This window comes from Lissotriton vulgaris, chromosome 3_1 (assembly GCF_964263255.1).
Source record: "Lissotriton vulgaris chromosome 3_1, aLisVul1.2, whole genome shotgun sequence".
Taxonomy (NCBI): domain Eukaryota; kingdom Metazoa; phylum Chordata; class Amphibia; order Caudata; family Salamandridae; genus Lissotriton; species Lissotriton vulgaris.
In genome coordinates, this window is record NC_141689.1 from 813,907,581 (window position 1) to 813,935,407 (window position 27,827).

At 45.7% G+C, this 27,827-nt stretch overlaps 1 protein-coding gene across 1 annotated transcript in view; it reads right to left on the reverse strand.

Moving 5' to 3' along the window:
- The window catches only part of SYK (spleen associated tyrosine kinase), a 281,314-nt gene that overhangs the window by 135,058 nt on the left and 118,429 nt on the right, over nucleotides 1–27,827 (reverse strand). Inside the window, exons 5-6 of the mRNA XM_086963566.1 lie at nucleotides 24,189–24,327; nucleotides 11,064–11,145 (exon numbers count right to left, since the gene is read on the reverse strand). Of these exons, the coding sequence (XP_086819692.1) occupies nucleotides 11,064–11,145; nucleotides 24,189–24,327 (221 nt within the window). The remainder of the gene's footprint in view (nucleotides 1–11,063; nucleotides 11,146–24,188; nucleotides 24,328–27,827) is intronic.

The window sequence follows — 27,827 nt, forward strand, 5'->3', positions numbered from 1 at the left end:
TGTGTGTCTTTGTTTGACCCAGTACTACCGCATATTGGTTGCCCTTTGGGCCTAAGTGGTTGTGGCTGGAAGTTTCCAAGCTTTCCTTGTAGGTCCTCCACAATGTTCTCCCAGTCCTTTATGGGTGAGAGTGATGAGGACAGACTGCCTTCCTGTTTCTGATCCTGCCACATTTGGAGCGTTTTGCCTATCTTGTCTGATCATTTGATCCTCCCCAAGACACTATGTTTTTCGTCCCCTCTTGACATGCCAATGGTTTGGTGGCGGATGGCTGACAGAACATTCACCTGGAAGAACGCTCTTAATGGCCTATGGTCACTTTCCGTCCTGTCTTCAACTTCAAAGTCATCCAATCTGGCCGCAATCGCTTTGCTGCCATGATGTATTCAAATCTTGAGATGTCCTTGAAGGCAGGGAGAGGAATCCAGTAGTTCTAGTGGGCTTTTTTTAGTGCGTGAGTTAAGATCAGTTTATGATTGTTAAGAAAGATGAAAAAGGGTGCTACCCTGCCTGATCCCTGGTGAGGGAGTTTGGTCATATCAAGATCCCTCAGGTTATAATCCCAGGATAGGATAATCTGGTGTGATTTATATTTGACTAGCAGCCTGTCCAGACGTTGTCCAGGTTCAAAAAGTAAATTGTGTAATCTTTTTAGCAAAAGGTCCCTCTAGTTAATGTTACTCGTGTTTCCTTGTTTGTCCTTGCCCCCCCCGTGAGTATGTTGTTGCTTCTGCCAAGACGATATTTTATGTAGCACTTGGTGATGTTGGCGAGTGAAATATTTGTTTAAGCCCTGAAGTATAGTTTTCTCCTTAGCGCCGCAATAAGTGGGAGTGTTACAGTGGTAACACAGATAGTGGCGAGTGAATCCGTAGCTTTGTTCTTAGGTTTAGAACGCAAGTACTGTGGTGAACGCTGACTCGCTTAAGGGCCATGCGAAAGCCTGTTATTTTTTATGTATGATATCTCCGTGCGATAAATATTGCAGCTTCAGAACGGCAGAAAGCTTACTCACCTAAGCCGTGAAACGTCGTGTAAGCCGCACCTCTTTTGCTTGAGGTCATCCCCCTGTGACAAACATGAGCGTGACCAATGGTGAAATCGTTTATAAAATATTCCTCGCAAGGCTTGCATGGGTTATGCGAGTTATGTGGCGTGATTGGTCGGCTGTAAATGCAAGCCGCGCCCCGTCCCTGATGTCAGCGTACAACAGTAACGCCCAGGTCAATGAATCTGCCTCCCCGAAGTGTGTGTGAGTGAATATTTCGCGTTTGCAATATGCTGCACTGTGATTATTGCGCGTTTGAAATACGCTGCATTGTGAGCACAAATGGTTGAAATACTCTGCACTGTGAGCGCGAATGGTGTGTTTTGGTTTTGCACCGTGACATCTCCTCGCATCTCAATGTTCTCCTCGCACATCTAACGCCCACAAGTTGCCTCTCTGAATGTTAACGCCCACATCTAACGCCCACATCTCACGGCCACATCTCCTCACTGTTTGGTTTTGCACCGTGAACTACAATGTTAACGCCCACATGTAACACCCACAACTTGCCTCTCTGAATGTTAACGCCCACACCTAACGCCCAGAAGGGACTACTTTACCACTGATGGTGCCCCCCCTTTTTAGTGTATATGGTGTCCATTTATATAGCCTATGTCCATCTCCGGGACCTCCCCTTTCCAACGCTGTATTGGGTGTTGTGATTGGTGGTGTACTTTTCGAGTTTACCTGGCTCAAAGGACACAGTTCTCTCTTTATAATAGTAGTATAGATTAAGAGGTCATCTAGTTTCCCTGACAATTCCTCCAACTGCTCTTTCATGGTGATCTGCGCCGGATTGATGTAACAGTTTATTATTCGAAGGAGCATTGGGTGTAAATTGAGGTTTAGGGCTTTGATGTGTTGAACTTACAATCCAGGTGAGTTTAAGATGATGTTTGTAGCTTCGAGGGTGCTTTCGTGCTTTATAAAAACTGACAGACCGCCAAACGGTCGGCCAAATAGGTCTTTTTTGTAGCTGGGATAAAGTGTTTGTGATACCCTGCCAGTAAAGTACTGGACAAAGCCCAGGTCTCTTGGAGGCAAATTATATCACCAGTTTCCAGGAACGGCTTCAAGTTTTTATTTTCACTGGTTTTACTTATCCCTGCAATATTCCAGGAAATTAGCGTTAACTGCTGGTTGTGGAATGCTCCTCACCTGGCCCCTCTACTACTGGGCTGGGCTTCACTGCAGTTAGGAATACTGATGCCATCCACTTGAGATTCTGGGTGGGTCTGGGGCAGAGGGGCCTGCACTAATGTCCCAATGATTATTTTGGCTTGAGACCCTGATGCTCATTGGGTCTCTGGGGCCTATCCAAGTTCCACCCAGGGTAACCGAACTCTTTGTCCCATGCAGGATCGACCAAGGGGCCTTTCCCCTATTATCCGGTACCAAAACATGTGGGTATTTTAGGTGCGGCAGCATCTGGACATCAATGCCCCACTTGGCGAGTTGTGTAGAGTTGTTCACAATTGCTTGTTGTATTTTTATATGCTTCAGCCCACCACTGTGAGTCACGGTGTGAGTCCCCCTTCTTGCTCAAGAATTTCACCCATTGTAAGTCACCCCTTTGTATCTGTTCTAAGGTGGCCAGATGTTTAAGGAGGCGGAAGATGTTGCTCCTGTTCAAGATGTTGAGCTGTCCTGTGCTAAAATACCTCAGGTGAGGATTAACTCATGGACTACAATTGGTGAGCCCGGAGTTGGGCCTCTTTGCCCCTTTGAGGGGTGGGCTCTGCCGAGATTGATCCCATGCTTTGGCTACCTTGTTTGGTTGTAGAGTATCCTACTTGGGACCGTTTATTGTGGGCTTGGGTGCCCCAAGCATCCGACTGGTGTCCAGGTTTTAGCTGAAATGGGTCAAGATCCCTCGGTTGCAGCGCTGTTGTAGCTGTCGCTAACTTGGGGCTTGCTTCAAGAGGTGCTGAACTTATTCCAGCTTTTGGATTGTTGCCTATAGGGTGGTCTGGCCTTGTTGATGGCTTTTGGTCCTTCGCAGTTAGGTCGCTTGGTGATATTGTTTGTATTTGCTGGTTATCCAGAGGCTGAGCAACCAGGGAGACCGTTTTGCCCCAGTTTTTAGCAGTAAAAATTGGGTAGGGCTGAGTTGTGTTGGTGTCCCCTTGCAGGGGTGGGTGGTCGCTCTTCAGCAGTTGCAGTTGTCTCCCTCTTGACTTTGTTTCTTTCTGTTGTTTCTTCAGCTTCTTTTTTTCTCACCTTGAAAGAGTAGGTTCTTGTGCGGCTGTTGTGCTAAGGGTATGTTCCTGCAAGTCTAGGGCCGGGGCATCACTCTCCCAGCTGCTCCCATGGTTTATGCATGGTGTGCTTTGGGCAGTTTCTGGGCTACTGGCAGAGTTCCCAGTGTTGTATGACGCCCTCTTGCCCTGTTTGGTTGGTGTCTTTGGTTCCAGTCCCGGCCGGGGCCCTACTAGCTGTCTTGCCTCCTGAAGATTGCAGTTAGACGACGCCCTGTCATATGTGCTGTTTGTACTCTTTTGACTATCTCTACTGTGTCTACAAGGACCTTGGGGAGAGAGGCCCATTTCTCCAAGAGTTTTGAGCAGCAACAGGAGCAGTCCCCCAGGTTGGAGACCAGGTACTGGGTGAACATGTTGTCTAGTTCCTCCAACCTGGAGTTTATGTTGACTAGGCGGGCTGCAATGGCTTGTAGGAGGTCTATTTGAACTTCCATTTTTGTTGATTGCCACAAAAGAGCTTTATTGGTGGTGCAGTTTATCTCGGTTGGGGGAGTTTTCTCCAAATCCGCATCTGCACTATCATTGCAGAGTTTGTGGTCTCCTTTTAAATTGGTGCCCCATGAGGGTGTAGATGGCAGCAGTAGATTTGGGGTTAATTCTAAAGTTCTTTCAGTCTTTTGGCCAAGATTATGGAGGAATGAAGCTGTAAGGTCCCCTCCCACAGTGGACTCAAGACCCTCGGTAGCTGGGAAATAGATTTATCTTCAATCTCCATGCTCCGGATGTCTGGGCTGTGGCATTTAAGGTGGTAAATTTGCAACATCTTTATTCAAAACTAGTCATAGGTCTTGGTGATTGTGGCTTCTTGCCCCGTGTATGAAAGTTGAAGAGGGATATGCCACTTGGCTAGACCATTAATCTGCGTTGGATCGGGTTGCCCATGGACTGCGCCTGCCATTTCCATCTGGTTCCTGGATTCCTCACAAGGGTTTAGGCCCTCCATGCAAATGCGGGAGTGCCCTTTGTGGCTGCGGTCTTGGGCCAGACTCTGGGCGTAAGATAATATGCCCTGGGTGGTCCCATGATCGATGTTGGGGGTATCATTTTTCCAGAAAAAGTATCTAATCAAACCCATTTGTGCGCCGTCTTGCGATGTTTCCTTTGGGCGGTCTGTGAGTGATTTGCTCCTTGTAATCCTTGTGATCCATTTGTTGGAGGAGTTACTTTTGAGGGTTTCCTCCCAGGTCGTGTGCACTCGTCCTTTTCTTTTGGGACCCACTTGCTAGATGAAACACTGAGGGTGCTCCTCCTGCTGCCCATTTGTCCAATTGTTCGAGTAGTTCACTTACAGATCTTACTACTCTGTGCTGCTGCAAATGCTGAGGGGGCGAGTTCTCCTTTAGTTGACACTGGGGTATTGCAAGAGTGTTGCAAGAGTGGAGTCTTTAGGAGTGCCTTGGCGTGACCATGGTTATGCTCAATGTCCCCAGTGCACCACTGTACTCTCCCAAGCGCGGGGCGGGAAGACAGGGAGCAGGTGGAGCAGCGGAGCTGATGGTGGGAGGCAGGGTGGGCAAGCGAGGCTCACAGGGTGGATCACAGCTGTACCTGAGTCCGTGAAGGCCCCCGGGGCAAACACTCACCGCGGCCTAAATGGCAGCCGTGCTCACCTGTGCCTTGCCAAGCTCTCCCGCTGGTGCAATTAAGCTTTGGGCGGCACGATTTTCAGTGCTCCGTTGTGGGGATTCTGCTGTGCTCAGCTGCTCTCCACTTCTCAATTACCCATGGCTGGGCCGATGCTGTTTCGGGTCTCCCTTCTCTGAGGGGGGTCAGCCGGGGCGCAAAGCCAAGTTGCTGGGCCAGAGCAGGAGCAGAGAACCGATTTACAGTTTGGCAAAAGTTCGGCAGTTGGCGGCCTCCTCCCTGTTGCGAGGCCTCAGTCGGTATGCATGTGGTCAACGTGAGACTACCCCCAATGTCCTGATGTCTGGGGGGTCTCCTTTGGGTCTCCAAGGTTCCATGAGGTACCGCATGTACTAGCAAGTACTGACACAACAGACGCTTTGCTGCTCGCTGCTTGGCTGCTCAGATCCGAGTCGCTCCTGCTTATCAGGGGGCAGCTAAAGCGGCACTATGGCAGCACTATGGCGGCCCTTGGAAGGCACTCGGATGCTCTCAATCTGGCCCGCTCCTCTCTGCTCCTCGCCTCACTAGCCTTGGCGCGGCGGCATGGTGTGCAGGTTCGGCAAAACAGAAAACAAGGACTGACTTCAACCAGTAATCTTCCATTCCGATGTGTAGAGTGGTAGTCAGACTCTGAGTTTTTCCTGTGAGGAAGGAGCCTATCCAGCTGAGGGCTGGTCCTTGAGTGCCGATGTTGTGGAGTCTTCTGATTAGTGTATAGTTAAAGACCGTCTCAAAGGCTATGAAGAGGTCAAGCAGGATGAGGGCGGCTCTCTCTCCTCAGTACAGGATGGTTCATATTTTGTCTGTGGCCATGATGAGTGCAGGTTCAGTGCTATGGTTACTTCTGAATCCTGATTGGATGTGGTCCAGAAGGATGGTGTAGTTCGAGGTAGCTGATGAGTTGTTTGTTGATGTCCTTCTCCATCACTTTGGCTGGGTAAGAGAGCAGTTAGATGGGAAGGAAGCTGCTCAACTTGTTTGGGTCTGTCGATGGTTTTTTGAGGAGGGCGTGGACTGCTGCATGTTTCCTGTCTTCCGAGAAAGTGGCGAATCTGATGGAGGTGTGGATGATGTTGGTGAGAGGGTGCTGATCAGTGTTCCACCCATGTTATAGATGTGGTGGGGGCATAGATCAGAAGAGGCCCAATAGTGTACCATCCTCATGATCGTGTCTGTGTCTTCTCTGGTGTTTTCCATTCGGTCAAGAGCCTTTCTTGGTTGTGATGGGCAGGTTGGTGATGAGGTCTCTGGGGTCTGGTTTGTGTTGAATATTGAATAATGGATGGTTTTATATAGCGTGCAAATGCCCATGGGGATCTTGGCACTGGATGTAGACACTGAGGCAGGATCTTATATAAGAGCATATCATCGGGGGAGAGAAAACAGACAGAATATTTCCTAAACCTAAACAGGTTTACTTGACCTCTAAGATGAGCCGGAGATTGTTCCAAAGGCAGCATGCAATGTAGACAAAACATCTGCCACCCCAAGTAGTTTTGTAAATTTTAGGAACATTAATATTTCTGGAAGTGATTGAGCTCAGGGTTCTCCTGGGAGAGCACCAGGAGAAGCTCCTCTTCATATGGTTTGGACCTCTGCCATGCAAAGCCTTGTGCCAGGCAGAGAGCCTTGAAGGCTATTCGATTATTGACCGGGAGCCAGTGAAGCTCCGACCAGAACCCTTGAAAATGACTCAAACGGGGGACCCTCTTAAGACGTTTAGCTGCAGCATTCTGCAGAGTGTGAAGTTTCTTTGATGCCTGTTGATGAATGGCAAAATATAAGGCATTACAGTGGTCCAACCTGGCCGAGACCAGCGCTGTAACCACTGACTTCTGTAACTCATAAGGTAAAAAGGGTAACTCTTTTCTTTAAAGTTGCATAGTAGGAACAAAACACACTGAAGTACGTTTATTTATTTGGGTGTTAAACGAAAGATTAGAATAAAAATTCATCCTCAAATTTCTAACTGAGGATATCGGGGTAGGAGGGGAGCCCAGCGTCTGAGGCTACCACGAATGGTCCCCAAAGGTGGTGTCCCTGCCAAAGAGAAGAACTTCCGTTTTATCAGAATTGACATTGAGTTTGTTTTTATTCATCCAATCAACCACTGCGCCCATACAGCTGTTAAAGCGGTGTGCAGTGACAGTTACTTTGCAGAGTGGCTCATGGTGTCAAAGGCTGCCAATAGATTCAACAGTATCATCGAAGCCTTACCTCTATTATACAGGATGCTCCTCAGCTCCTCCATTGCTACTACCAGAGCTGCCTCATTGCTATGACATGGCCTAAAACCAAATTGTGCAGCATCCAACACTTCATTTGCCTCTAACAATTCAGAAAATGCAATGTTTGTGTGCTTTTCAAGTATGTTTACAGAAAAAGGGAGGTGAGATGTTGGTCAATGGTTTTTTACATCAGTGTTCCAAGTTAATGTCGATGTTTGCTATTTTGCTGTGGAAGAAGTATGATAGGTTGTTTCAGAGTTCTTGTGTGGGGGATTTGCTGTTGACTATGACCTTGAGGGTGGTGATTTCTTTAAGAATCACGTAGATTCCGTGTAGCTGTTGGTGCTTTTCTCAATTCCTTCAGCTAGTACTCTGTTTTTGGTGGTTCTTAGAAGATGTTGGCAGCGTATGAGTGCAAATTGAATGTGGTTCTGGAGTTGGTATTGAGGCTGGTTCTCTATTTCCTTTCTAGCTGTCTGCAGTGATATTTCGATCCTCAGAGATTGTCTGTGTACCAGCTGGTTTGTTTGTTGGCTCTTTTTTGTCTGATGGCCTTGATCAGTGTGAGGAAGTCTGTGCAGTTCTTGATCCATTTGTTGAAGTTGCTGATGTTCTCAGTGAGGTTGTTGCTGATGTTGGGTTTGTCCATTTTGAAGGCGTTGAGCCGCTCGTTTGCGTCTTAGATTTTTCCCCAGCTGGGATTTAATAGGCTGATGCTGGTGGATGCATTGACTTGTGGTGTGGAGATTTGTAAGTAGAGGATAGAGTGGTCTGTCCATGTGAGTTGTGAGGTGGAGTTGAACATAATCTGATCACTGGTGGTGAAATTTGTATCCAGTGTGTGTCCTGCAATGTGCTTTGGGCCAGTGATGAACTGGGTGAGTCCGATGTTGTCCAGGCTTTTGAGAATGGATGTGGAGCACCGGTCCACTCGGTCCTCTAGATGTAAATTGAGATAGCAGAGTAGTACAAAGTCCCTTGAGTTGATGAAGCAAGGGGGCGACAAAGTCCATGCTGTGGCTGCTGAAGTTGGTTTGCGGTCTCGGTGGTCGGTAGGCAAGGGTTTCCTTTACGAAAAAGGTGCAGCTGATCTGCAGTTTGAAGTGCATGAGTTCCATGAATGGGGTGTTTTTTTCCAAGGATGTAGAGCATTTGATGGTACCCTTGTGGAAGTTGGCAATTCTTCCTCCTGGCTTTAGAAGGTGGGCCTGCTGTGCGATCTTTTAGCCTGTTGCAGCGATACCAGTGCCGACATGGGTTTGAGCCATTTTTCAGTGAGGAAAAGAAGGTCTAGTGTATTTTTGCTGAGGAGGTCCCAGATCTCAGTAGCATGTTTTCTGAGAGATCCTGTGTTGAGAAACATGCATGCCAGTGACTGTTGGGTTGCATGTTTGGCGTGTTTAGTGGCGTTAAGAAGAAGGGTTGCTGGTGCTTTGAGTGGTGTGTGTGGGCGTGCTGCTACAGACAAACCAGCACTGGGTACAGGCAAAAGGTCCTGCCATGGTGTAGCATGGTAGCAGCGGGGGAAAAGCTTCCCAGGTTGAGCGATCAAAAGCACACTGTGGAGTACCACTGGGGGCTGATAGGACTAGTATTCCTGGATGGGTTTAAACATGACGGGCTTGAATTTGGCACACAGCGGCCATCATTAAGTAGACCTTTGGAGTGGAAGCAGCGCTGTGTGGTGAGATGGGAAGGAGAATACAGCAGGAGCACAGGCAGGGAGCAGGGAGGGTGGAGGCAAGAAGGAGCACAGGAGGGAGGGGAGAGCATCGAGGAGTGCAACAGAGGAGACGGAACGCTCAAAAGGAAGAGAAAAAAATACACACAAGCACAAAAAGACTGAAAGAGCAGATAATAGCAGTAAATAGCACGGAAAAGCATAAAAGAGCAAGGAATAGCATAAAGAGGTAATAGAGCAAATTAGCACAATGAAGAACAAAACAGCAATGAATAGCACAAAAGAGCACAAAAGCAAGCAATACTAAGTTGACAGGTGACAGGGGAGAAAACAGAGAGTATAACAGAGAGAAAACACGAGTGAAAACAGAGAGTCGAGGGAGCTGAAGGATCAAGGTGGGAGCCTCGAGGCAATGGAGCTGGGTCCAAAAAGGGCTTGACTGGTCAGACGACCGGTCCAGGTAAGTGTGGGGGTTTTCGTGACAAACATTTTATCAAATGTCTATGTTGTCTTTTTAATTTCATATCTTCTAAACATTGTAAATTTGGTCTTTCTTCCTATTCGGTCTTGATGCTATCCATTGTGTTAACTATGCGATTAGCTGTGTAGTACCAAGGAGAATTCCTTCCAACACCCTATTTATTAGGATATCCTATTAAAAAGTACCCGTTTTAAACTGTAAAATGTTTAAGTAATAGTATTTTTGCTCATCATCTTCCTTCCTGTGTATCTAATATGAAAGTTGCTCAAAGTAAATACCTCTTAAAATCCAAAATGTAAAGTTCTTCTCATTTCAAAGATTTACATTTATCGCACAGTTATAAATAATCAAGTTATTTGCCTTATTATATATATACCAAAAACAGACAGCCCTATCCTGATTGTATTCCTGAGGTGAAAATAAAATGTTACTTTTTAAGACTGCAACTACTATATATTCCGATTTCATAGGTTGAAGTAGCCTGGCATAAATTGGGTATACTCCGGGAACATAGGGGCATATTATCAAGGACAGGCCATACATTATCGCCGCTTTTATCGACAGGAAACTGCTGATAAAGCGGCGATAATGGCCTTGATAATATGCTCTATGAATTCCAATCGAAGCCCATGTTAGATGTGTTTACATCGAACATGGGCTTCGATTGGAATTCATAGAGCATATTATCAAGGCCACTATCGCCGCTTTATCGGCAGTTTCCTGCCGATAAAAGCGGCGATAATGTATCGCCTATCCTTGATAATATGCCCCTTGGTTTCTATGTAAAAAAGTAGTTAATCACAATTTGTCTTTGCCTTGAGTTGCTCCACTAAAGGTAGAAATCTTCTGGTCATTTTTTGAGAAACGAGATGCAGATCTAAACGAGAAGTCATGATGCTTTGATGGAACATGTAATACCTGATTTGCGTGTTTCGCAGCATTTTTTAGATCTGCATATATTTGCCTACAGCTGTTAACAAATTACCATGAGTTTATATGACCAAGCTGAATTCTAGCATTTATTAGGTATAGTCTGTTTTGGAGGTTATATCGATTTTAACAATTTGCATATTTGATCATCACTGTAATGGAAACCTAATTCTTTAAGTTAATTTGAATTCGTTTTCATTGATTGAATTTAACTTATTTTTTGTAATGAATGAGTTAGTTATTGTGAATGCTGTTTAATCTATACAATGAATACATTAACTATCTGACTAAGCTATTGTGCCGAATCTACGGGAGACAAGATATGGCTTATATGTCTTCTAGCTGCCACAACTGCACTTACATGTGCACCTTAAGTAGAGCTCCACTAAAACAATTTAAGACATGTCTTATCTCTTGAGGCTCTGCTGATTACTGAACAGGCCTACTGTAATATCATATAATTAAAGAATATAAATTGTACACAAATATGACCAAATAATTTACAGATTAAAATTCACATGTTGGTTAAAATTATTATTTGATTCGAGTAGAAGAAAGGAAATGATCAAAGCTATATATATATATATATATATATATATATATATATATATATATATATATATATATATATATATATATATATATATATATATATATATATATATATATATATATATATATATGTATATTAGTCTAAAATGCAAAATAAATACATATTCTATCTATTTAACATAATTATTTATACCATTTGGGGCATATCCTTGAAGATATAAACATTCTTTAGAATACTTTTTAGAAGAACACTCACCGACTCTTACACCTGGCTGTGGACACGGGTATGTGAGAACCCTTAACAGACCATCTGGCTTGTAGGAATAATGTTCAACGAGCTTAATGGGAGAAAAGAACAGCCAGGCAAAAAGTATTATTCCACTGCAAAACATTAAATTACTATTGGGTATAAAGCATGCTCTGCATTTGCCATTCTCAATACATACATTTCGTGAAGGACACTTATGTGCTTATAAACGTTTCCTTCTTTTCTTAAAGAATTATTTTTTTATAATATATGGGCTAAAGTAACTTTAATTGAATATTATGAAAATATTGATAGTCAATGCAGACTTCTGTCAATGAATAAGGGCACAAGGCCAGAGAAACTGTCTTTTTGAGGTCACAGAACTCTGAAGAGACATACATATTCCTTTCTTGTAATGGCGTGGATGTTGGTATGTAAACCGACTCCTGCCTCAAATGCCTCTAAATTACACATTGTAATGTTTCTCCTTTTTCCATATCTGCCACGTGGCCTTAAAACAAGCCCAAAGATTGTTGTAAGAGGGGATCCTGCCTTTTCCATGAGTTCCCATGCTGATGTTTTTAATTTTTTGGCTCTGGTAGTTAGTTGATGGTTCCCCCTGAGCCGATATACAAAACTTCTAAATAAAATTTGGCATTATACAACACTGCCACACCGCCCAAAAAAAAAATGCAAAGTTAGTTTTTGCAAGTTAGGCCATGCTTATAATTTTCAGTTCAAGATAGTAACTGTATCGCTTCCACCAAAGAAAGGAAAACACAGGTTTTTGTTAAATGTATCCCTTCCTGTTATAAAACAAGGTGGGTAGTCAATGAATGGCACCTTTCTCCTTACGGCTCACCCCTACGTGCTGGTGCTTCAGTCTCTTTATTCTGATGCAGGAAGATGGACCATTTTCCATGAGAGGCCCAGCCACACATGACTTGCTCTATGAAACGACAAAATGCCAACTGAGCATGGCGAGAGGAGTCACAGCAGCTGAATCTACTAAGAGCCGCTATACCGCGTTTGTACTCTGGAAAAATTATTATTCTTTTTTTGTCATTGAGTTTAGGCTAGCACACTGAGATTTCATACAGATGGCGACAGAAATCTTCTCTAATAGTTTCTTTGGGACTATGGCTTTCTATTCCGTGAACGATGAAAAGTAATGGAAGGAGTAATTGAATTAATCTTAGACATGGCCAGCCCACATTCCAGCTCATCTTTGTTTCACCCAGTTTTCCACCCTAGACAGACACTCGGCATATGCAAATTAGTCTTGGCCCCTCTGCAATAGAAAGAGTCAAACATTAACTGCCAGACCATTCCCCCTCCAGATGGGAACATGCGCAACCCCAGTGCAGTTTCGGCCATGTCATTGAAGTGAAGCTTGAGTCTTGTGTCACAGTGATCATGGGACCCTCACCTGGTGAGATCCGCTGCACTTAGCACAGCTTCTACAACAAACATAAAAGTAATGGAAGAATGAAATACTTCAACTAATCTCAACCACTGGAAATGGCTTGGAACTGCATTTCAGTCAATCATGCTCACCCAATATGCCACTCCAGATAGAATCCAGCCCTACTTAAATCAGTTTTGGAACTGGGCTGATAGAAATATATGAACCTGAAGTGTCCCCACCAGTCGTGAACACAAGAAAACCCAGGCTTACTTAGGGTTTGGCGGTGCTGTATAACTGGTTCCAGTCTGAGGTGACACGGTGCAGAGCAAAATGATGAATTGGAATGTGACCTAGTCCGACTTTTAAACCAAAGTCTGTTGCTGCACATCAATGGTAAGAGGCTGTGGTCTGGCTGCACATGACCATGTGTATGCACCCGAGGGCTGAGTGAGTCTAATTCAAAAACATCACGACTAACCAGGAGAAATGTGGTAGAAAATTCCAAGCACAAGTTCCTAGAAAAGGAACTCGAAATATTGATTGCAGAATGTGTTCAGCATGATGACGAATTAGCTGGAAAATGTCCTTAAGTGTTCCAGAGTCACAAAAAAAGAAAAATTGACTGAAAATACAGGAATGTATAAATACTGTTGGGGTCCCTAAACGTAGTAGTGATGAAATTCACAAGAAATGGTGTGACCTTCGCTCCTGATTAAAAGAAAAGAAGCAGTACAATATCTCATCTTCACCAGAATCGAAATTTGCCTAGCTTATGTAACGGTAAGTTTCAATTCTATTAAGGACACGGAGGCGAGGATTATGCTATATCTTCCTTCGCTTTATTAACATACAAACTCCACAGCAGCTTAGGAAAATATGTAAACAGTGAACAGAAAATGCTTTAAGTCCCAAAGCATTTGAAGGAACGTTTTAACAGTCCAAAACCACAATTCCCAAGAGTCTCTCGTGTATTGCTAGTCCATAGTCCTTCCATTATGTCCATCACAGCTAGAAAACCGGCCCTCTCTTCCTCTTCCTCCTCTTTCTTCGCGCAGATCACGCACTCGCCTCATTGATCCTGCTTAGGACCCTCGTTGCCTGTCGAAAAAAAGTGACAGCGTAAGCGAGGTGGCACAGGAATGCAATAATCAGGCAGAGGAGTACTCAACGACCAGCACAGTACAGAAACTGTATAAAGGAAAACGCTTTACTTACCGCCATAAGGGTGGGTAGAGAAACCACTGTGTAGCCTGGGTGGGATAATCCTCGCCTCCGTGTCCTTAATAGAATTGAAACTTACCGTTACATAAGCTAGGCAAATTTCGATTCTATGTCAGGACCGGAGGCTTCAGATTATGCTAGTTCAAAGCTTACTTACCACCAACTGGGCCAAATCCACCACGGGTTTAAAATAAAACCTCTTAAAGGTGGAGTCCGAGGACCAATCCGCCGCTCGCATAAGATCCTCCAAGCGGGCACCCACAGAGAACGCCTTAGAGGCCATGGCCCCTCTGGCAGAGTGTGCCCCAAAAAGATTTGTATTGATGCCTGCTTCCTGCATGACCCAACGCACCCACCTAGCAATGGTGGGGGAGGACACAGCTTTGTGTGGCTTTCGCAAGGCAATTAACAATTGACGCTCGCCCGGGGGGCGCAATTCCAAAGTCAAATCCTCATATGCTTTGAGGCATTGCACAACACACAACTTAGGAGTGTCTAGAAAAGCTGGATAGGAAATGGATCGCGACGACGTTTTAGTGCGTCGACCCACGGTAAAAGTAACCCCATCCGGGGAAAAGATGCGTGCTGATATATCCAGAGCCCGCACGTCAGACACACGTCTACAAGAAACTAAACATAACAGCATGGCCAACTTTGCCGAGAGCTCCTTAAGAGACAGATAGGAGTTGGCCGGCCAGGAAAGGAACAAGTTCAGGACTAAATTGACGTCCCAAAGGACGGAATACCTGGGCTCAGGAGGCAACGCAAGTCGAATAGCCCGCAGAAGCCGACAAACAAAAGGGTGCTCACCTACGGGAGAGCCATCGATGTTAGCATGGCCTGCCGAAATCGCCGATCGAATCGCATTAATTGTTCTGTAGGCAAGGCCCTTGTCGGCTAGGTCAGCCAGGAAATTTAGCACGGGATCGAGGCCCGCGACCAAGGGATCCAAATCCCTTCGTAGACACCAACGCATCCACTTAAGCCAAGCGGATCTGTAACGATTCGTCGTACTATCGGCCCATGCTTTGGAGAGCAGGTGCTCAGCCGACCCCGAAAGGCCTGGGAGCGACCAGCGTCTCCTGAGAGCCTCCACGCCATGAGGCGGAGCGAGCCCCGCGTGATGAGAGGATGCGGTTCCTGATCCGGATTCCTCAGGAGCAGAGGAAACAGGGGGAGTAGGATTGGAAAATCCCAAGAAAGTTCCAGAAGAACCGGAAACCATACTTGAGACCTCCAGAGCGGCATAACCAACACCAGCTCCGCTCCCAGGCGGCGTACTTGGGCCGCCGTGCGCACCACCATGGAGAACGGGGGGAACGCAAACGGACTTTCCCGACTCCAGTCCTGTAGAAAGGCGTCCGTGGCCTCCGCTAGAGGGTCCGGCCTCCAACTGAAAAAACGCGGCAGTTGGTGGTCCAGACGGGATGCAAACAGGTCCACCGAGAAGGGACCCCAGAGGTCTTGTAACCACCGGAAGACCTCCGGATCCAGTTTCCACTGACTGGCATCCCTGAGGTACCTGGAGTGCCAATCCGCTACTTGATTGGCCTGACCCGGCAGGTATTCCGCCGTCACCGCAATATGGCGCGACAGGCAGTAGTCCCAGAAGTCCTTCGCCAAATCCGCTAGAGCGCGGGAGCGAGGCCCCCCTAGATGGTTCACATAACGAACCGCTGAAACATTGTCCATTCTCAGTAGGACACAGGCCCTGACCGAATCTTTGGTCCAACAACGGACAGCGAAGGAGCCCGCCAGGAGCTCCAAACAGTTGATATGTAACCGTTGTTCGTCTGAAGACCAGGCGCCGCCGGTGGAGAAATCCCCGCACCGGGCGCCCCAGCCCGACCTGCTGGCATCGGACTCTATGACTAGATCCGGGGCCGACCCGAAGATCGCCCGACCATTCCACGCCTCCATGTGAGATAGCCACCAAGACATTTCCTCTTTCACCTCCTCCGTGAGAGGAACCCACTGATCGTAGCTCATTCCTCTCCGGAGGTGCTGAGCTTTGAGGCGCTGAAGTGCCCTGTAATGCAGGGGCCCCGGAAAGATCACTTGGATGGAGGACGACAGAAGACCGACCACCTTGGCGACATGCCGCAAAGACGTGCGATCCTTGGTGATCGTCTGCCGAAGCAGGTGCCGGATCTTCGCGATCTTCCGGGCCGGAAGGCTTAGAACCGCTTCCACCGAATCCACCACGAAACCCAGGAAGGTAATTTTCTGAGTGGGAATCAAAACCGACTTGGAGCCGTTGATAACGAACCCCAGCCTCTGAAGAAGCTGTACGGCCTGTTGCAGCTGTCCAGCCAGGATCACTGGACACTGCCCCATAAGGAGGATGTCGTCCAAGTATACCAACATCCGCACCCCTTGCCCCCTGAGGAACTCCACCACCGGATGGAGCACCTTCGTGAAGCACCAGGGGGCCGATGAAAGGCCGAACGGCAGCGCGGTGAACTCGAACACCCTGCCGTTCCACAAGAACTGAAGGAAACGACGATGCAGCGGGTGGATAGGAACGACCAAATAGGCGTCCTTGAGATCCAGTCTCACCATCCAATCCCGAGGGAGGAGTACATCTCGAAGGAGGTGGATACCCTCCATCTTGAAATGCCGATAGACCAACCACCCGTTGAACTCTTTGAGATTGATCACAGGCCTCTTGCCCCCATCTGTCTTGTCTACTAGGAAGACATTGCTGAGAAAACCGTTGGGGTGGCGCGTTGATAGACGGATGGCCCCTTTGCGAAGCAGTTCCGAGACCTCTTTGTCTATCAAACGCGCGTCGGACTCTGAAAACACAATCGGACGTGGGGACACTGCCTGAGTGGGTTGGTCGTAGAACTCTATGTGGAACCCACGAATGGTTTGCAAGACCCAAGCGTCGGCAGTGAGCAACTCCCACTCCCCGTAAAAGGCTGCCAACCTCCCTCCTATCGGAACTTGATCTAAACAAAGTACACTCACCGGAGGTATTTCCTTGTCCGGAATTCTTCCTAAATCCTCTGCCGCCGAAGCGTTGCCCTCTGGTGGGGTAGAAGTTATTAAAGTTTGCAGAGGTCTGGTACTGGCCTCTGCCGGAGCCCTGACCTCTATTATTGGCTTGTTGGCCACGGCCGGTCGCGCGGCCCCTACCGCGACCGGCCCCTCCGGAGAAACGCTGGTGAAAAACGCGTTTGATGCTGGACTGCGCCTTGTCCAGCGATGTAAAAGTGGACACGAACTTGCCCAGCTCTCTGATGAAGGGCTCGCCGAAGAGGCCTCCCTGGGCCACCGCGCCCGCCTCCGACGAGGCCAAGTCCCCCAGTTTAGGGTCCAATTTAATCAACAATGAGCGCCTGCGCTCGGTGGACAGGGCGCAATTGGCATTGCCCAGGAACACGATGACCCGTTGTGCCCAATTTGAAAGCACCTCCGGGGAAATGACCGTGCCATTCGCCTTCGCCTCCTCCGCCATGTCGAGGATCTTCGTGGCAGGCCCAACGGCATCCAGCAATTTATCCTGACAGGATCACCAGGACCGATCAATACCCTTCCGGGGATCCTTCATAAATTTTGCCAAGAAGGTGGTCATCTTTGCATCCAACTCGGGGGTCATAGCCACCTTCCCTTCCAAAGTCGGTCGAGGACACTCCCCTCGCAGACAACCTCTGGCCTCTTTCTCCAACGGCTTGCGCAGCCGACCAGCCACAAACTTAGCCACCGTCTCACCCGGTGTCCAAGCTGCGGAACGCGGGTGCACAATCTCGTCCGGGTCCAACATTCCCGATTCATCCCGCGGCATCTCCTTGGCCGAGGTCGATGGCCGCCAAGAGCGTACCGACTCCCCGTCGTCATCAGTGTCCGGTGAGTCGTACACTGGGGAAGTGGGGGCCGTTGACACGTCCCCCGTAGCATCAGGGTCCGCTAGGGGAGCAGGGGGCGCAGCCGTTGCCTTCGCCAAAAAGGCGTCACGGAGACGCTCAAAGGCGCCCCTGTCCACCCCCTGCGCTTCCGAGGACGGGCCTTCTCTGCAGGGCTTCTTCGGCGCGGGCGGCAACCCGCTCGATGTCCCCTGGGGGTCCGCAGCCACCCCCAAATGCGCGTACGCTAACGTCGCGCATTCCTCCACAATGCGTGCGGAGAGGCGGTCCTCCATGGGCCCCACCACCTCCGTCACGCAGCGGTAAATGGAGCTATCCACCGCTTGGTAGAACTCATCATCCTGTAGGTATGGATAGGGCTCCTCTCCATATTCCCCTTCCATTATGGATTCACAGTAACCCTACAGGCACCCTGGAGGGTGTTAATCGAGAGAACACTCGAGTATGGGCAGACAAACTGACTGCAATCACCTTGTGGGCCAACAGGCGTGGCAGGTAGGGCTGCACCGACCCCCCAGCACGCGGACTCTCCTCACCGGGACCGAGTCTTGCTACCCCTCAAGCGAGCTAAGCCACACACAATAATGAGGTGCACAAAAGGCGCCCGAAGGCATTTCACGCGGTCTACGCCGCAATACAGACCCCAGCGGGGCGTCAGAAACAAGGGTTACAGACCCAGGAGACCAGGTGTCAGAGGGGTAAGCGAGGGCAGGCTCCGGCGCAGGCAGACTCCTCAGCGCGGCTCCCGTAACTGAGGAGACGCGCGGAAGAGCCGGCGAGACGCACAGGCGCCCCCTGGCGGCTTTATCAGTCACCGCACACAAATGGGAAAAGAAAAGGTCGTATAGGAACGTTTAGAACGCTCCCGCGACCGGGGACTCTGTAATGGAAAACCAAACCATGTAACGAGCCCCCAATAATCGTATAATACAACCAGTAAAATCACATAAAGGAAACATGAAAAGCACTTATCTGGCTGCGGGAGCAGCGAAGAAAGAGGAGGAAGAGGAAGAGAGGGACGGTTTTCTAGCTGTGATGGACATAATGGAAGGACTATGGACTAGCAATACACGAGAGACTCTTGGGAGTTGTGGTTTTGGACTGTTAAAACGTTCCTTCAAATGCTTTGGGACTTAAAGCATTTTCTGTTCACTGTTTACATATTTTCCTAAGCTGCTGTGGAGTTTGTATGTTAATAAAGCGAAGGAAGATATAGCATAATCTGAAGCCTCCGGTCCTGACATAGAATCACCAGCAACACCCAGGTAGGAATTATTAGCGCCAACCCTCCAATCTTAGTCTGTGTTGTGATCGAGCAACACAAACAATTCAGCACGAAAACCTAACTGCACATGTGCAAGTTACTCTTTGAAGTGCTATTATGAATCTATAAAGCATGTCAGTTTTTTTTCAATAAAAAAGTTGAAAACGTGGTAACATCAATATTCTATAAGTGAACCATTTCAGTCAATACACCTTGCCTAGTGGTTAACTGTATTTCTACAGGACCCACAGGGGTGTAGCTTGGTCAGTAACTTTCTGTCAGGATGCGAGCTCTAGATTTCCCGACCATCACTCGGACACATATTCAAACAGGTAAAACACTATCAACACAAACCTAAGCCCAAGGCCATGATGACAATAATGGCCTGTAAAAGTATCAGCAGCCTAGAGCTAGGAAGACTCCTGAAAGCCACTGCGCACTCTCTGCCATCCAGTTTAGAGGAAGCCATGGCCGTCTACACGGAATGGGTAGATTCCGCTTGCAGGAAATTAGCCCCTGCTAAACGGTGTACTCCCAAGCAGGCTTTTCATCCGCCCCTTCATACTCAGAAAATCTAAAAATACACAAACTCGATTGCAGGCGTCTAGAGCGAACCTGGAGGAGGGGGTATAATAATACAAATAAAGGGGCTTACAAACCAAGTCTTATACCTTATAAAAAACTTCTTCTTGAATCTTGATACCAAAAAGACATATTTTGGAGAACTGATCAGGAAGGTTAAATCCTCCTCCAAAGAACTTTTTAAGACTATCACCAAACTTACAACCTCTATTAAACCCAAGACACATAGCAGCCCCGAATTCTGTGAAACACTTGCCTCCTTCTTTTTGCAAAAGGTGGAAACCATCTTCTCCTCCTTTACTCATCAGGTTAACAAGGTCTCAGCTATGGGGCCTCTTAAGGGCATCAAACTCATTCCCACACTGGGCTGCTTTATGCCACTGGATTCACAAGGGGACATTAAACTTTTGTCAGAGATTCGATCAGGATCTCCTTTGGACCCATGTCCAGCATCTTTGATCAAACAGGTCTCAAACATTATTGGGTCGGCCCTTACCCCTCTGTTTAAAACCATTTTTAACTTGGGCCATCTGCCTAAATCCTGGAAAACAGCATTGATCCTTCCATTATTAAGAAAGTCGAACTTGCATCCAAAAGACCCGAACATTTACAGATCTATTTCGCGTCTTCCTTTGCCGGCAAAAATGATTGAGAAGGCCATGACCGGCCAACTCAGCACATTTATTCAGACTTAGGAGGCCATTATGATGTTGGGTGGATCGCCACCGCCCGACCGGCGGTGGCGATCCGCCCAACATCTTTCCCCGCCAGCACTCCATTTACCCCCCCGCCATGTTACAATGGCTGGGGTACAGCGACAGACAGAAAGATTGTCCGCCGATTTACTGCAGGCAGGCAATCGTTACAATTGCCTGCCTTGCGGTCCTGAGCCTTAATATGGTGACGATACCTAGCAGGCACCGCCAGCCATATTAAGATATGTGCGGAATTTGGCATTTCCATGGCAGCAATGCCGCCATGGAAAGGCATGCAGGCTTTGCTGTGGGGGCACGTTGTGGGCCCCCTGGGTGTTGGGGGGGTGCACATGGGGGGGTACCTATGGTACCCCCCTACATTGGCATATACATGGTGGCAGGCACCGCGCAGTGCCTGTCACATTGTGCATGCCAATGCTCATCATGCATCTTTTACATAGGGGCAGGTGCTGCTTACAGCACCGCCCGACGCAATGTCAAATATGCAGGATGCGACCGCCTGGGTGGTGGTAGCATCCTGATAGGCGTGGTGGGACTGCCGCACCTCTGGCGGTTGGTCCTGTTTACCATTACAGTGACGGGCAGACTTTCCATCGTAATGGGGCCCTAACTGTCTGCTGACCCTACGCAGTTTGGCTCCAGTGCTGAACACAGCACTGAGCTGGCTTTGATTAAATCCGCAAAGATCAGAGAGGCCTTGGACCAGGGAGGCGCCACGATATTGATTGTGCTGGATCTCTTGGCAGCCTTTGATATGGTCTATCATTAAGTTTTGATGTACAGTTTATCCGAAAGGGGGGTCCAAGGCAAGGCCAGGGATCTCCGGAGGTCCCTTCTTACTAATAGGACACAAACGGTGGACCTGGTCAAAGACAGATCCAGGCCTTTCTCTCTCCCGTGCGGGGTGCCGCAGGGGTCATCTGTTAGTCCCACAATATTTAACGTGTATGTGTCACCATTGGCAGCTCTGATTAGATCCTTTGGCTTTCAAATGACCTCGTATGCGGATGACATGCAAATTGTACTGTCTCTTCAGCGTGGTAAAGAAGTGGAGACGGGATTAAGATGCCATGATTGCATGCAGGCCATCGCGGGTTGGATGCCATCAAACTGCTTGAAGCTTAATGCAGGAAAAACTGAGGTTATCATATTTGGTAATATCACAAATCTCTGGATGCCTGATTGGTGGCCAAATGTAATGGGCATGCCTCCTCCCCTACTGAGAAGGCAAAGAATCTGGGGGTGATTGTTGATTCTAAACTCTCTATTGGTGACCAGATTAGCGGGGTTGTTTCAACCAGCTTTTTCCTCCTCAGAATTTTGAGGAAAATAAAATTCCTCCTTCCTGAAGATAGCCTGAGGACAGCAGGCACAGTGCTCATTTTGTCACGACTGGATTACTGCAATAGTCTCTATTTGACCATCCAAAAGAGACACTTGAATAGACTCCAGATCTTACAAAATACGGCAGCTAGGTTGATAATGGGCACACCCAGGTTGTCTGTGTGAGGAAGGGACTTCGAGATCTTCATTGGCTTCCTTTGAAACAGTGTGCACAATTCAAGGCCCTCTGCACTGTTTTAAGGCCCTGAATGGCATTGATCCTGCCTATCTGAGACAACACATACAATGTTACGTTCCTGGAAGAGCGTTACGCTCCTCTGAAGCAAAACAAGTGATCATTCCCTGTGTCAAAAAAGCCACTTGGGGTGGCGGATGTTTTCTCCATTGTGCCGTAAAGGCTTGGAACAGCTTACCCTTTCACCTCAGAAATTCTACTGAGTTTCTCTCCTTCATGAAGTGACTGAAAACCTGGCTCTTCTCCTGAAGGGTCTTCTCATTTCTATAACCATGCAGGCAGTGCTCAGGCCAGGACACCCTAGGGTAAGAGTGTGCTCTAGAAGCTTTATTAACATAACATATTATTAAATTACATTATAAGAACAAGCAGGGTGCATGAGAAGGGCATAAGGGGCCGTGGAAAGGGAGCGGAATGGTAGGGGTACTAAGTGAAAGAAAACAGAATTTTTTGTGAAATAACCAAAAATGTTGAGGTCTTTTCAAACAGAGTGAGGGAGAGAGTGTGTGTTTTTGTATGTGTGTGCAAAAATTATTCATGAAATCTGACAGACACCTCACCATACGAGTTTGACAGCACCAGTATCCAACTATTTACTACAAAATACATTTATTAAGGGGGTGTAACACCTCAAATACCTCCCTGAAGCTACGCCCCGAGGACCGATATTGGACCCACAATCTGTTAAATTAAGATTTCTTACCTCACTATTTCTAATTTTGTATTCATACCATTCACTCATTAAAGCATGCCATACATACAAAACCGCTGGTTAAATTCTTCCGTGTAGTATGGACGAAACACACCCATAAAGTCCCATGAGGTATTGGAGGGGGTGGACCTTACTTTCAGACTTTCTTCAAATATCAACACCAGGTTTTTATCCTACTCAATTCCTCCAAACCGTATTATGATAGAACTGGTCTTGGAAACATGTGGTAGGTAGCCAAGGGCGACCAACAGCACTATGAATTCTGAATATTGGCAGACTTTGTGGCAAACAAATGGCAATAACATAATATAATATTAGTGAACGACTATGAACTCATGAATGTTACATTTAATCATTTGTGGAAAGGATAGGAAAATGAGTTGTACTTCTTTGTTTCGAAAATGTAAGTTGTCCCAGGCATAAGCAGATAGTCCCCTGCATGTGCAATACATGCAAAATATGCATAGCATTTTGCTGAATATTAATTTGCCAGTCTTTCGCTGCTGGAGGCGCAAGGCCTGCCATCCTCCTGTCATGTGGTTTCTGCAGTACATTTGGGAGCTATCTGAGCGGTTTCTAAATTTTATGAAGGAAGCAACTTGCAATACAAAAGGATCATGACTTATCACCTGCACGGTGCACTGTAATCCTTGGCGCTGCACTTTTTCTTGCATGGAGCACTTTGAATGTTTGGGGATGTATGAGGTTTCAACAAGGATAATGAGGATTGTATTTTGCAGGCAGCAGCTAGGAGCCGCACTGTGTCACTATGGTTAACGATTAGCTGACCTGAGGGGTAATACGTCATGATGGCCTATGGTGGATGGGGCTGATTTCTGGGGTCTACAAAATGGGACCATAAACTAGCTACCTACACCATTTTATAATTGATGGGATTGTAACATTTTATAATTTTCTTAATATTGTTTTAAAATGTCGGGGAGGCAGTTTGGGTGAAGGTTACGGGTCCCCTAGGCAATTGTAACTGAGGGAAGATGAATGCATGTGATACGCTCTCCTCCACTTGCTGGGATATCAGAGACGTTTTAAGGAATGGGCAAAGTGGGCTCTGGCCCAGGGCACCAGCCTTTCAGGGGACTCCCAGATAGAGCCAGCTCTGTTCTGCAGAGGCTTACCCTGAAGACCTGTAATAATTCTTTAACCGAATATTTTAAAAACGGGTTCTCTTTCATTTATTTATATCTGAATGATGTGTAAAATTCTATCACAGATATTTTGCAGAGAAATGTGTTTGTGTCATGCAACATCCACAAATATTTTTTTTAGATCAAAACAGGACCTCATATATAAAAAATTGAAGGGTTTCACAGAGAATATTTGTGGAAAATATTAGTGTGCTGCCGCTGTGTTCCAATACTGAAAACACGCATCACTTTCCATGAATATTAGATGTAAACTGTCAGTGACCTGGTCAAAGAGGGCATGAAGGAGATGAAACTGGGTTATAAATTCAAGACTGTTCAGAACAGGGGCCCTCAAAATACAATCGGCCCGGGGCTCCCAAAATACAATCGGTCGGGCCCTCAAAATCCTTAAGATGTCCCTGCTGGATGTAGCACTTTTAATTACGTTTTTTAATTTGCTTGTGTGAAGGGATGCAATGATGTAATTAATCGAACAGAAATAAAATTTCGATGAAGAAATTAGAAGTACTTAACAGCTAAACAACATAGCTAAGAGAAGAAACCGATACGCAGTATTACAAACTGTGGTTTGAGATTTCACTGAAAAACTCCTTTTTCATAAATTTCACACAGATTACCTGCCAGAGTGTGTCAAACTTCTTTCCATCGGGGATCGATAGTTTTCCAGTTTTATCTCGGTCAATACGGTAGTGTAGCACTTTTCCATCATTAAACAAACACAGAGCGTAGGAACCTTTGTCATCTCTTTCTCTGATTCTGAAAGTAATCAAATGAGTTCAGTTGTGTATAATTAATTGTGAAAAATGCAATGCAATGAAACTCACATATATATATATATATATATATATATATATATATATATATATATATATATATATATATATATATATATATATATATATATATATATATATATAGATATATATCTATATATATATACAAATTAAGAATTAAAAAACCACGGGGCATATTATCAAGGGGGTTTATCTCCGCTTTTTTGGCTTTAAAAGCCAAGAAAGCGGAGATAAAATTATCTCCCTATTACCTAGCTGTCACTAACACCAGTTAGTGACAGCTAATAGGAGATAGCGACCATCTTGGGCCCTGCTTTGCATGTCAGTAATATTTATCACTAATGACATGCAAAGTGGGCGTGCCAAGATGTTATCGACTGGAACAGTCCCTAACATCGCTATCTCCTATTACCAACATTTGGAGATATTCGCGCTAAGCGCGAATATCTCCAAAACCTAACACCTGCCCTGAGCAGTTCTTAGCCATGTTATCCAAAGGGAGGTGGATAACATGGCTAAGAGCATTTGCTCGATAATGCATGAATATCGCTGACTTTTCAGCGATATTCATGCATTGCGGCCGTTTTTTATCGCATTTGCGATAAATCTTGCTAATAGCAAGGTTTATCTGCGATAAAAATCGCCGATGTGCGGCGATAATTTTTGTCTCTAAACAAGTTAGAGACAAAAATTATCGCTAGTTGTTGGTAATATGCCCCCACATTCCCTCCTTCTCGTTCAACTTTCGCTTCTTCAAACACAAACAGGTGGTAGGATAGCAAAAAGTTAGCAAGCACGGATGAACGGCGAGGTAAACTCAATGCAAGACATTTAGGTCTTCAAGGAACATAGTACTACTTTGGGTTATTACTCCATATACATCGAGGCCTGTGTGTTTTAAAAGGTCTTTTCGTAACAGAAGGCATAATGCACTATTATGGCCTAGGGCAGGACTAAGTTGACATGAGGTAGGTGAGCCTGTGCTGGAGAACATGATCAAATAATATCTAGCCAATTCCAGGGAATCACCTGTTGTTTTGCTTTTTTATGTGGCTGTGGCATGAAGGGCGAAGTAACCAGACTTGCAGGCAATTATAAAGGCAGATTACTCTGGTCTGCCCCCTTCAATACCAGGACCTTCCTGATATCTTGATTGGGAATATGGTTTAGGGATTACATTTATCTAGCTCTCTGATATTGAGTCTATGTATTTGAATGTTTTTGGTAAACATTTTGAAGATATCCTGATGATGTACATGTAAACAGAAGCTTAAAAAACATTACACTCTTTAGTATAGGGGGAGACTGCTAGGCAATTTTTAATTATTGATAAAATGCTCCATTAAATATACAATGTGCATAACTTGTGCTTATGACTAAAAGTATGTTTAACCAAAACTTGTAGTAAGCAACCACACTTAGAAATGATAGGCCTGTAACTTAGTAATAAGGCCTGGATCTGACAAATGTGAGATGCCAAGTTTAAACATGAAGGCCCACTTATACTGGAACACTTATTTTTCACTTTAACAGTCAAATGTGCACGTGGTTTGTCTTCTTTTGCTGCAGAGTTGCAGCTTTGAAAGATACTGTTTATTAGTTAATTAATAGATGTTGTATTAGATGATTGATCAGGAAGAAGATTTGTGAAACAAGGACGGATGTGCCTGCAACATTCAAGGATACATGGTTAGAGGACAATTGTACTATAGGTGTGAAGATGGGCAGTAGAGCTGTTCCCAGGAGCGTGCTGAAATCCTATTGGTCAACATGGGGAAAAATAATACCCATGTTACAGTAGAGAAAATGTGTGTTTATATTAGTGCATATTCCTAGACTAGTTAAGACACTTCTTCTACGCTTCGATGCTGAGCAGACTGACTCTTTATGAGAAGTCTTAGCTTATTCTTTTATCTGCTGTTATTTGAGCTGAGAATACTTTGATCTTATTTTGCTATAGCTTTATGCTTATGCTCGAATCTCTCATTATGAAACCCTTCTTGGAAATCTGTACTGACACCTTACCCTTTTCGCAATCATCTTGATTTAGCTTAGAATAGGGACGTTTCTTAATGAAATGCGCCTGTAAACTTACCTTTATTGTAATAAATCTGTAATTTGATTCACTAACATAAATCAATATCAACAATTGATTGATTGTTACCCTGCATTGATAATCTTTGGAGAATAATACTATAAAAAAAGAATGATTTACTAAAAGATTTAAAATAAAACCCTTTAACTCAACTCTCTTTATTGACTGAAATAGAGAAATGATAATCGGTAATGGTTTATGTTGAGATTTAACTTTTACGTCTCAGCTGTCAAAAAAGATCCATCAACCTGTGATATATGTGTGGGGGTTTTTGTTAATCAAGAAGTAAACGCCTGCAGCCCGAGCTTCAGAATATATTAAAATATTGTAGTATAGTAGAACAATAAAATGGGCCAAACCTTGTCTAACTAAAATAATATACCAGTCATTTTACGTAACTGAACATACTTTATAGAACTCAGATCATAATGCAAATTAGTCTTCTAAACTTTAGACAAGAAACACACCTAGTTGTTTAAAGCAGCACTTAAATACATAAGCACCTATACGAAAAAACCTCCAATGAATCCGTGGGCAAATCTTATCAGACATAGTTTTATTGACGTATTTTATTCAGAAAGAGATACCTTTTCAGTCTTGAGTGACACTACCCTCTCTACCTCTTTAAAATACTGAGACTTTACACTATCTTCTTTTAATCCGTAGTTCTAACTCGGAAATAAAAGATAAATGTGCATCTTCTGTTTTGAACATCCAATCTTCCTTTTGAGGTCTGTCTACAATCGGCTTTAGCTGTCTGCCAGAGGTCATATAATTACTATATACACAAAAATATTAAATACAGACCAGTCTTTTGAAAATCACGTTTATTCACTGGTTTCATTAGGTCAGCTGTTTTTTTCAAACGTCTTTGGCATTATGGCTCAGCCTACGGCCTTTTGCAGATGTTTACTTTATGCAGTGGTGATTAGTATCTCAGCTGATGAGGCACACGAGTACAAAAATCCAAGTCACCTAGAAACCCTTCCACTCTGAGGGGTAGCTGGCTGCCAGAGATCTTTGGCAAGTACTCAAGAAAGGCAAAGACAATCTAGAGTGTTGATTAATGTGAGGGGAATCCCCTTGTGCAAGATGGCTACAGACGTGATCTCACAACAGCCACATTGCATTTCTGCATAACAGGATTCTTCTTACAATCTAATGACATCACTGTGCTGCTGCTTGTAGATGGCTCTCCTGCGGTGCCTGGCCAGCACACTTGCAAGTTAACTTTAGCTCTCTGATATCTGGCTGTTGGTGAGGTAGGTGTTGCTCGGAGGACCAACATGTACCAGTGCTGTTGAGTTGCAGAAGAAACATCATGCACAAGGCTAGCACACTGCTTCAGCTCTTCACTCACTTTTCTA